The 12,347-nt window shown below is 39.3% G+C and overlaps 1 protein-coding gene across 1 annotated transcript in view; it reads right to left on the bottom strand.

The window, feature by feature from the left end:
• akap12b (A kinase (PRKA) anchor protein 12b) overlaps positions 1-11,894 on the bottom strand; it is a 153,341-nt gene extending 141,447 nt beyond the window's left edge. The window contains exon 1 of the mRNA XM_028797692.2: positions 11,575-11,894. Coding sequence (XP_028653525.1) covers positions 11,575-11,700 — 126 coding nt within the window. The 5' untranslated portion in view covers positions 11,701-11,894. The remainder of the gene's footprint in view (positions 1-11,574) is intronic.
• Positions 11,895-12,347: the final 453 nt, after the last annotated feature.

Here is a 12,347-nt window from a genome sequence, read left to right as displayed (position 1 = left end):
AAATGTATAATAAAAATATATTACATTAATAAATATATAACAGAATAGCCATCTCCATGACTTTGGACAGTGAGGGGGGCCCTGCCGGACTCCCTATTCCCGCTGTAACACTTCCTACTCCCCTCAGCCCGCAGCCTATGTTGCAGATTAGTGTGAATATATATAAATTATGATTCTTAGCGCGATGAAAGAAGTCACAAAATCAACAGGAAAGTTCAAGCAAATTATAAAAAAAAACCTGATCTAAATCCGTTAAGCAGTTCTCTCGTCAAAAGCAGACAGACATACAGACATACAAACAGACAGACGTTGGATTTTATATAGATAGAGATAACTACTGAGGTTACGCTGAAAATCTGAAAATACTGCAACACTGCATTTAGCTTAGTGATTGCCAATTCAGAGGTTTCTTTCTTTTTAAAATTTCTTCCTTGTTAGTCATTCTGATGTGTGTTCAGACCATATAGTGTGTGTGTGTGTGTATATTTAATTTATCTATCTGTTTATTTATTTAAAGAACTTCTGTAAAAAGCAACATTTCACCCTGGGGACAAATAACGTTCTACATATTCTCTGTAAAATACTGGATGTTCTGTCCAATAGTAAATTTCAAATTAACCTTCACCAAGGAAATAGTATTTATACACTAGAAATAAACAATTAGAAAAAAAAATAAAATAAAATACAAAAATAAAAATGATACCCAAAAGCTATGCCTCAGTTAAGAAAAAAATCAATGACCACTCTGATTACTTTGAAAAGAGTGACAGCAGACAACGGAATTTATAAAGGGTTGAATTATGTTAATAATATATCCTTGCTTGGAATGCTGCTCTACTTGCTGTCTCTGAGGAGTCTGCATGTTCTCCTCACATATCAGTCGGTATTCCTAATAAACCCCAAAGACTATATACATATATTCTAATGCCTACTGTGTGTGTGTGTGTGTACACAAGTGGGTGCTGTGATGGACTGGTGCCATGTCCCAGGGTAAGTTCCTGCCTTACACTTTGGGCTGCTAAGAGAGGCTCTAAAACACAACCTTGACTTGGATTAAGCAGATTTGAGTTTACACAATGTTCCCATTATTGTATATAAAGTGACTTGGACCAGTGGTGTTCATTAAAAGCAATACTCTTCTTGACGCTAATCCTGACACACCTATTTCTAATATCAAATGAGGTTTGAAACTGTCCTGGTAATCGCGTAGAGTTTGTATGTTCTCGCCATGTCTGCATAGAGTTTACACTAAGTAATGTGGTCGTTTGACTCTAAACTGGCCCAAGATAAATGACTGTGATGCACTGTAATGGGCTGGCACTACAACCAGACAAGTTCCAGCATTGTACCCAATGCTACCTGCTGCCATGACTCTGAAATTAGATGAATCTGATTTGAAAATGGATATGTGAAGCAGTGAGGTAGTGGTTTCATCAAACTGATATACTCTTAAACTAACATCTAAATGTGGTAATATTAAACCACTTCAGCTCAAGGTGGATGCGTCTCTAAATAAGCAGCCATTAAGGAAAGTTTTGCTAAATAAAGAAAATCAATTTTAGAATGGAAAAAAGCTAAATGTTTATTTAAAATCAGCCTTGAGCACAGCTTCTGTTATAACCCATCCATCCATTATCCAACCTGCTATATACCAACTACAGGGTCACAGGGGTCTGCTGGAGTAAATCCCAGCCAACACAGGGCGCAAGGCCGGAAACAAACCCTGGGCAGGACGCCAGCCCATCGCAGGGCACACACACCCACACGCCAAGGACACACTAGGGACAATTTAGAATCGCCAATGCACCTAACCTGCATGTCTTTGGACTGTAGGAGGAAACTGGAGTACCTGGAGGAAACTCCACATAGGGAGGACCCAGAAAGCGAACCCGGGTCTCCTAACTGCGAGGCAGCAGCGCTACCACTGCGCCACTGTGCCGCCCCTTCTGTGATAACCAAATCCAGCATTATTCTATATGTGATTTTAACCTAGGAAACACACAAAAAATACTATACATCATATCTATGCATAATTCTGTATATACATACTGTACACCCACTATTTAGTATATTTAAATTTTTACAGACACTTTTATTACTAGCTAAAGAAGAACCAATGTAACATTCTGAAAAAAAAATTTAATCCAACTTAGGTTTTTGGCCAACCAGAGTTTTGTCAGTATGACTGGGCACAAAGTTACGCCATCTTTGGTCAGGGCACCAGTCCACTGCAGGGCTCATTCACACACACATTCACACTCCGGTCAATGTAGAGTCACCAGTACGTCTTTGAGGATATGGGAGATAAACAGAAATACCTGTAGAAATCCCATGCAGACACAGGGAGGACAAGCAAGTATGCAATTCAATCCCAAGATGCTGGATGCTCAGTGTGGTGACAGCACTTACCAATGTGACAACTTGACAGTCAATTCGGAAAACATTAAGAGCAAAAAACAAAATTCAGTCTAGTTACAACTCACCAACACAGAGGTGATCTGCCCCATGCCTGCAGTATCTCATTTTGATAATTCTGTTGCACCACAGCTGCAAAATCTTGAGTTGTGGAGTTTGCATGTTCTCCCTGTGTCTGTATGTTTTCTTCCTCCCACATTGTCAAAGACATGCAGGTTGGTTTTACTGATTGGTTCTGCATTACCCGTGTGCAGTATGAGTTTAAGATTGCATGACAGATGTTGGTGGGTCACTGGAGGAAGCAGTTCAGCAGAGTATGGATGAATCCTTGATAAAGAGGCCACAAAAATAGTCTAACTCTTCCATGTTTTATGATATGATATGGAATTTGATATAAACACCTTTTCTAATATAATAAAAAAAATTCAAAGTTCAAGGGTCTGAATAAAGATTGCAGTGGACGGAGGACCTCTCAGAGTTTTCTTTCAGCTAGGAACAACAGTAATTGGACATAAGCATAATTTCTTTAAATCTACCTGATATTTAAATTTCACAGACTAAAGTTTCCTAAAATTCCTCTGTCGAGAGTTAATAATACAAAGCTTTCATATCTTTGTATGAGTCTGTTACTTAATATTTAATTAGACATATGTATGCAAATAGTGTAACACTTTCTTTATTTCCTACTGCTGTGTGTTAAGTGTAAATCTGGTATGCACTCTGGGTCTATTTCCTGACAATAGCACTATATAAGTATAAATAAGACTGAACTGATATATTAGAAACAGAATGTTATTAAACCAAAAACCAACAGGCAAGGTGACAAAAGGAGTAAACACATTTTTAAGTACAATAAGGGAAAAGAAAATCCTGCTGCCACACAAGACCTTTCTCCTGTCTGAATGCTGAAGCGGCTTGTATACTTATTCACCCAACTCTGTAAACACACTCTTCAAGTGGCACGTCTCAGTCCACTTTGAACCTCTGGCTACAATACCTCTGTGCCGTTTGAGTCCGTTTCTAAACTGAACTGTTAACCTTTGACTCAGTCTGAGTGGCATTTCAACCCAATACAGAACTTATTTTCAGTAACAACTGCTGGTTAAGGGAAGGTTTTCATAAGGTCATCAAAGAAGGATGCCTTTGTACCGCTCATCAAAACTCATTTAAAGAGCCAGCCACCCAATAGTTAAACCAATCCTTACTTGGCACCAAACTATTCAACTCAAGATCCCTCACCTCACATCATGGTATCAAAAACCACAGCTAGACTCTGAAAGGTTCAAAGTGCAGAGCTTCTATAATTACAGTGGACGGCAGTGTGAATGCACTTTTAATTTCTTCACAGCAGGTTGGGACACCAGTACAGACTCAGACTGGACAACTAACAGTTTTAGCGTGCAATAAACATTTTGATAAGCAGATCAAGCTGGTCTTTAATGCTCAAGAAATGTCTTATTGGACTGGCTGGTGCTCTACTTATTTTATCATGTGTGCTTATGGCAAATACACAATGTCAATGTCAATTTATTTATATAGCACATTTAAAACAACATAGTAATGCTGTGGCCAAAGTGCTTTACAATAATAGAAAAAAAGAAAAACAAAACAATTAAGATAAAAACATTAATAGAAATAAAATATCCATCCATCCATTTTCCAACCCGCTGAATCCGAACACAGGGTCACGGGGGTCTGCTGGAGCCAATCCCAGCCAACACAGGGCACAAGGCAGGGAACCAATCCTGGGTAGGGTGCCAACCCACCGCAGGAAATAAAATATATGAACATAAAATAAGATACATAATAAATAGAATTAATGTTATATAATCACAAAGAGGAAACCATCAGTATTACTGAAGGTCACAGAATGCAAGTCAATAGAAATGAGTTTTTAATCTTGTTTTCAACAGTTCAATTGTAGATGACTCCTTTATATGATGAGGTAAAGAGTTCACACACACACACACACTGTGTATAATATACATACATACATACATCATATATACAGTATTTAAAAAAAAACAAAAAACGATTTGATATGCGTAAAAAACATATTCCTGACATCACATAACCAAACAGAGAGCCTGGGAAAAGAAAACAGCAACTGTACAAATCCAGTCATAAACATCCTCAAAATAGGAAACTACTCAAAATGATTGAATGAAGATAATTTATCTACATAATTTCCCAGTCATTCTACATACTTGTGCCAATGTGACTGTACTTTTTTATGCAATTCTCTTGAAATATTCAATTGAAATTATTAAGCCAATCATTTGATATACTTTTCAATTTCTTGTTGCCGGTGAAACCAGACTTCGTTAAGTGTTATTGTCAGGAAAATAATAAAAAAAAAAAAAAAGTAACAATGACTAAGCATTACTGTTATAGATTAAAGGCAAGGAGATGGGCAAACGTTCAGATGGAAAAGTGCTTGTGGACTCTTCCCTTCCATTAACATTTAAGTGTAAACAGCCAGTCCATTTAATGTCTCTGTGGAGCTTACACATTGGACTTTGTGACGCTTCGGATTCCTCCCAAATTTTTATTGCTTTACATTTGGCTGATGTTACTAACAATATGTGTTTTACAGCTGGAGAACAGGCAGATTAAGTGACCCACGTCTCACAGATGTACAGGCTGGGTTTAATTGTACAGTTTAAATTGACCTGATAGAGAGAAGGTAATGCGATGAACAAGCCTTCTGTCCAAGATCGGTTCCTGCCATCTACCTTATGTTACTGGGGTGGACTTCTGCTCCTGTATCTGAATATAATTTTCTGATTTCGGACTAATCCAATTACAGGATAGGGCAGCAAAAAGTAGGAACTATTTAGCATAAAAGTAACTTTTTGGGAGAGCACCTACTGAACAGATTGATGAATGGAGCAATAATTCATTAAAAATAGTGGATGAAAGCATATAAAAGTGTATTATCTGACAGCCCAGTCATTTACTAAACCATTTGGGGGCTCTGTAGACAAGCCTTATAGTAATGTATACTGTGTTCTAAAAGGGTGCCAGCATAGTGCAGGATACGTAGAGACAAATATTTTACAACTGAACAATTTTAAGCTACTAAGTAACAAGCCTGAGTCAACTTGCTGTATTTTTCTCCCAGCGCGGTAGACTGGAGGTCAGCTGTCATGAGTGCATACCAAGGCCTCAAATGCAATAAGATATAAAGCAGAACAGAGGATGCCCTTCAGATGCCTGGCCTACTTGAATTAAACTAAAACACATGAGAACTTAATCCAATCTTGAGTTAGCTTAATTGTACTTTCTCCATTGGCTGAATTTTCTTATCAGGAACACCAACACAGCAACGTGATGCCAAGAGGAAGGAGAAATGAGACAATTTACTCCAAATACTCTGCAAAATGATGGGTGAAAATAAGATTAAGTGTTAAAGGCTCTGCCGCCAATGATGCATGAAAGCAGTATGTAAACGGTAAAAGTGAAGATAGCCTTTTGATACATTGGGAGAGGTGGGGAGTCTGGATTTTACAAAAATAAATAAAAATGGGCAGTGTAACACAGTGGCCAGTGTACTGAACTTTAAACCATGAGCAGTGGCCAGCGTACTGAATCTTAAACCACGAAAACAGTGGTTCAGTTCGGACTTCAGAATCACTGATTGGTTCTGAGCCATTTGTGATCCAAATACACAAAAATATTATATATTTATACAATTAAAGAAAATGTTTCTTTAGTTCAGGAGGCATCTATTACACAACAGACTACTCGATCACAGCTATAAACAGAGGACCATGTTACTATCAGAGGACATAAAGTTTAAGTCAATTCGTGTGCCATCTCACAGTGACCAAATGCACAGTGCAGCTCATTGAAAATTAGATGGTAGCTCACCCTGAGTCTTCAGCTGCTTGATGGAAACCACCTTATGATCTTTAGAAGTTCAATGTTTCCGATACTCTCACCATTTCACAAGTTGCCTCCATGTCTGGTAATGAGCATTTTATGCACCAAGCGCACTGCAAATGCGCAGAATGGTGATACAGTAGGGCGGCACGGTGGCGCAGTGGGTAGCACTGCTGCCTCACAGTTAGGAGACCCGGGTTCGCTTGTTCTCCCCGTGTCTGCGTGGGTTTCCTCCAGGTGCTCTGGTTTCCTCCCACAGTCCAAAGACATGCAGGTTAGGTGCATTGGCGATTCTAAATTGTCTCTAGTGTGTGCCTGGTGTGTGTGTGCCCTGCGGTGGGTTGGCACCCTGCCCGGGGTTTGTTTCCTGCCTTGTGCCCTGTGTTGGCTGGGATTGGCTCCAGCAGACCCCCGTGACCCTGTAGTTAGGATATAGCGGGTTGCATAATGGATGAATGGTGATACAGTACTTAGCAATTCTGCCTCAATAATCCAGGGGCCAGGGCTTGATTCCCAGCCCTGTAGTTTCCTGTGTCTTTGAAGATTTCCCTTGCATCCCATGTATGTTATAACGATTGGCAATTTTCAATCAGTTGACCCCTAATACATGACTGGCAGCACTTCTAGTTTTTTTCCCTGTAATGTAAAATGGTGAATTCAGAAAGTGAATGGATGGATTGAGGAATGAAATTGCTTTGAGGATGCCACTGAAGATGGCAGGAGCAGGAAGGCTCAAAAAGCTGAACAAGTACAGAGAATCACAAGTGAAGAAATGTGCTACTGAACTCTCCAAACAATATTTAAATATTCTAAAAGCTCAATGCTACACTAAATTGAATATGCGTTTAGTGTGAAGGGCCAAGAACCCAGTAGTGTTACTGAAATGTTTGCCTACCACGGGATGGATGGATGGATAGATAGATAGATAGATAGATAGATAGATAGATAGATAGATAGATAGATAGATAGATAGATAGATAGATAGATAGATAGATAGATAGATAGATAGATAGATAGATAGGATAGATAGATTTGTTCCACAGGGTAAATAAATAAAAAATACATAAATATACCAAACAAACACACAAAAAAATTACTAAAAAGAAAGAAAACATATGACCTGACTAAAGATAAAAAGAGCAATCAAAGTCACAGTAAGCCACTATGCAGGCATTTTGCCATTGGTATGAAATGGAGACACTTCTGCTGAGTAATCTGTTGTCTGAAAGTACTCTGTGTGAGTGTGTCAGGAAGAAGATGTGTGGCATTGTTCATAATGGCATTCGGTTTTGTTTTCATCCTCTCTACTACCTCCAGATGGTTGAGAATTTGTCCCATAACTGAGCCTGTTTTTTTTAGTTAGCTTGATAATTTGGTGGGCCTCACTTAATGTGATTTTACCAGTCTAGCACACCACAGTGTAGAAAAATCGCATTGGCCATCACAGAATTATTGAACAGGTAAAGGGTTTTACTAACCATACTGAATGAGCATAACTACGTTTCAGACAAAGAAGCACATGATTATTAAATTCCTGTATATCTGCCATCACTTGTTTTCCAAAAAAATCACAGATGACTTCAAAGACCCATTGTCCTAGTTTTGAAGCCCAACCTAGTTGATGCTTTTGTAAAGTTCTCACATTCTTTCCTTGTTTCTGTTTTTCCTGGACATATACCAAATTGCTTGATTCTGACTTTTTATATTATGAAATAACATAACTTTAAACATTTTGCTTAAAAACTTTTTAAAAAATGCAGTTTTATGTTTCTGATTCACTAATTATAATATTTGGCTCCAGCAGACCCCCATGACCCTGTAGTTAGGATATAGTGGGTTGGATAATGGATGGTTGGATGGATGATTATAATATTTTTTTACTTAAGCATATCACATCCCTGATTAAAGTGGAAATAATATTTTTGCAAAATGAGTTTAAGAACCATGTGAAGGCTTTCTTGTTTGGCGAATTTCTGTCTGTTAGCTGTTTGGTTTTTTAACCTAGAAACTGTAACTAGCTTGTATTTTGTTTGGATCTCTTGTGGTTATCAGTTTTGTAACCTTGTCCTGTAACACAATGTTCCCAAACAGTCCCCCAGACAGATGTTTACTCAATTATGTTTAACTTTTTTGTAAATTGCTTTGGATAAAAGCTTCGCCTAAGCAAATAAATGTAAACATAAATGTAAAATCCCATTTCTTGCATAATTACACAATATAATACTAGGCCAGTTCACAAGTACCAAATACTGTAGGTTCCATTCCAGAATTAATGGTGCAACTACTTCTGCACTGGCAATCTTTAATTTCACCTAAAAAAATAAGTTGGAATCTGACACGTGCCTATATAGCTCATAAATCAAGACAAAATAAAAACAAATAAGAAATTTCTGAAGAGAGAATTAATTCTTTGAGTGACTCAGCTACAGTGAACAATCAACATGTTTTGTTGCCGCCAAAAACTTATATTAAGCAAAGCAGAGATGAAAAACGTTTTAGCAAAGTATTGTTTATAGTGAACAGAGAGGGAGTTTCTGCACAAATTCATGTTCAGAGTATCCAGTAATACTTAACACTGACCGTTGCCAATAAGATAACTGGGTAACATTGGTCTGGTGTCCAGTTGGTTTCTGTGTTGAGTTTGCATACTTGACCCTTGCCATCTACCAGTTTTTGCCCCAACAGTCCTAAAGACCTGCATGCTAGCTTGATTGGCGGACTGTGCCGTTTTTAGAACTGTCAAAGTGGACAACGTCCTGCCTGTGGCAATGACGTCACTTTGCCCGCCAGGTGGAGGGTTGATCCGGGTACATTCATTAGTCCCGCCCCTTACTTCCACCCTGAATTGGAAAGCTGCCTATTTGGGAAGTTAAATTTGAAATAATGGAAGTAAACATTTGAACATGCAAACATCCTCAAAGAGAGATGAAGCCAATAATGGACAAAATTAAACAACAAATGTAAATAATGTTTGGAATGATTTAAAAGAAGAATTAATAGCCTTGGTCCCCCGTGACCCTGTGTTCGGATTCAGCGGGTTGGAAAATGGATGGATGGATGGATTAATAGCCTTGGTTTATTTCAATGCGAGCAATGCACTGATGTCACTAGGGCTGTTTTGCAGAACGTCGCATTGTTTAATACTTTGTTTTGGCATTGATTGGACTCTGGGGGATGATTTCAAATAAACCTACAGAGACGTGATTTAATGTTTATTTTAGAGGGAGACCTTTATGTTCATATAATTCAATTACTCACCAAAATTCTCAATTTAAATGTAATCTATAATATATTAAGAACGTACAAAGTGAAGAAGAAGCGCTCCTTCTAGTAAAGGTGTTAGATTTGAATCCATTTTAGTCAGGATTATCCACAACCCGCCCTAAAAGTAATTCAAAGGAGTTCAGTAAAGCAATGGATGCTGGTTTATTACATTACTTCTAAATGTTTAGACCGATTCAAATAAATAGATAAATAAAACTACATTGAACTATCTAAAGGACCAGCTCTACTCTTTCCAGTACTGCCTAACGTGAAACAGATGGATATGTCGATCTTTTCATTATGATCAAGAGATAAAAAAGATATTTAAATGGCCCTAATCGCCTGGAATTTCTTATTTGGAGACTTCATGCTGTCGTTTTCTTCCCGTTTTCTAGAATTATGTACAAAGGATTGCACCGATGGGTATGCCTCCTCTTTCTAAACAAAAACTCGATTTTTTCCCACTGCACATGAAAATTAAAAAGGTCCAATCAACAATAAGTAAAAATACACGTTTAAGACGACTCCAGAGCTAATAATTCAATTTAGTAATACAGCCCGACTGGCACACCCCGGCCCTTAATAATCGCGCCACCCAGAAGCACCTGTCTGCGCAGTAGAATCCTAATGGAGGAGCCTGGAAATCGCACGGAATCACTACTAAAACTTCGAAAGAGCAACCCATTTGTTAAGGTATTTATATATTTTGTTCCAACAATTAAATAATCAGCCAGGAAATATTTATTTTATGCATATTGACTTATTAATAAGAACGTGTACAATCACAAGGCGTTTTATTGGGCTAGAAAGATTACAATACAATATCAGATTTAACAATGTAATGGTACAAACAGCAAAGACGTGAAACGTACTGCGGGACGTACTCTATTTAGGAGTGATACTGACAGATTTTTGTTAATAGCGAGTTCCAATAGGTGTTCTACAAATCCACTGAATAAAATTAGAAAACTTTTAAATAAATATCTGTAACGGTTTGATGCAAATGACCAGAAGTACTTCAAGGTAAACTCGTGGCAGACGTCCATCCATCCATCATTATCAGCAGTAGTACACGTGAACAGAATTTACGCACATAATGAATTCTGGTATACTGTAGATTAAAATCATTTAATAGCAGCGATGCATCAAAAGTTGGATAAAGAAAGGAACAAAAGAGCCTTTTCAGACGCCATGATCACAGCAACACATTTACAGAAATCCGTTTCCACCTGCTCGTATACACTGCCTAGCACTAACTGAAGACATTATTCAGCCTTTTGCATGCACTTTCAAGGTGTTGGCAATCCCCTAATTTGGTGGCCAACAGATATCAAGCCGCAACTGCTTCCTTGTAAGTTGTATGTCTTTTCAGGTTAGTTTCATCGTTCCCATGCAGACTGGATGACGACTGTCAGAAAACGTAAACTGCCCCTCCAAGTCCTAAATTGACCTTAATGCGCGTGACAGATGCTCCCTCCGCATAACTTGAATACAACAGAGCCCTGCGAAATGAAACGCTCAGAAGGGACACGCCGAGAATGGCTAGGTCAGCTACTACCGTGTTCTATCTATTTATCTATCCGTCGGTTTGTCTGATTGACCCTGTAGAATTGTTAATGTTATTAAGAGCACAATCTTGGTGCCCCACACAAAGTTGCAGGCGCCTCTTGTGAGTAATTCGCAGTCTGCAAGCCAAGCGATGCGGTGACGACTACTTGTTCAGCATTTTTATTACTGCGGACCTGCAACTGCAGAGTTGGACTCGATTTAGCACTGCAGGACGAGGATGATGCAGAAGAACTGGAGGAAAAAAACGCAGGGTGGTACTGCCGAGTTGTATCTGCGCAACTCCTGCGCGAGATGACAGGCACAGTAAAATCACACCAGTACTTCGGACAATGCTGGTAATGCATACTTTGAACGCCCTGACAGTAAGAAGCACGGGGTGGGAGTGGACGATTTTACGGACTAACCACCGATTTGCAGTCCCGCAAATTCTCCCTGCCTTACCTTGGCATCTGCATCTCCCTCCCCCGCCTCCGGGATGCCAGCGCCCGCTTCGCTTTGCCCTTCACCAGTCGCAGCATCCTGCTCCTCACTCTTCTCCGTCCGCTCTGCAGAGGTAGAGGCACCCATGACGGAAAAACTCCGAACCTGTCCTTATTTGCGTTTTCTCGTTCGACAATTTGAGCAGCGGCGCTTAGAGGTGAGAGACGCAACAAAAGCCGACCGAAACCGAGCGTAATCCGGCAACAGTGTCTGTGTGCGAAACCCCTCGCGGGTCGCTGGAGTCTCAAGTGATGCAGCCCAACTCCTTTGCAACTCTTTTAGAAAACCGCCGCCCCCTCACCATCACATGGAGGCGACTCGGACACGCCTTGCAGTATCAGATGATGGATGTCAAATTGTCCAAGGAAGGTTATTTTGGTGACCTCTGGCTACGCATACAACAAGCGATCACATCAGCCGCCCCCCACGTAGCTACTCTTACTCACATTTAAACACAATCGAAATCTTGGCCAACACTATGAAAAAAATCCTCAGAACATCTGCATATCTGCTTGGACTGTAATTGTTAATTGCTTTTTGGGTACGGTCACAACGCCCACTGTGAAAGGCGCTATATACTGACTGAAATGACCACATAACGGAGCATTTCGTGTGGCAGACAATGTCGCCCGAAACGTACTAGGATAGAGTCTCAAGTCTACAACTATGGGGAGTTTACAATTTAACTGTTTAATAATAAAATTGCCATTATATATTTGTGACAAAATAAATCC

Source organism: Erpetoichthys calabaricus, chromosome 3 (assembly GCF_900747795.2).
Source record: "Erpetoichthys calabaricus chromosome 3, fErpCal1.3, whole genome shotgun sequence".
NCBI lineage: Eukaryota > Metazoa > Chordata > Cladistia > Polypteriformes > Polypteridae > Erpetoichthys > Erpetoichthys calabaricus.
This window is presented reverse-complemented; position numbering and strand designations above follow the sequence as displayed.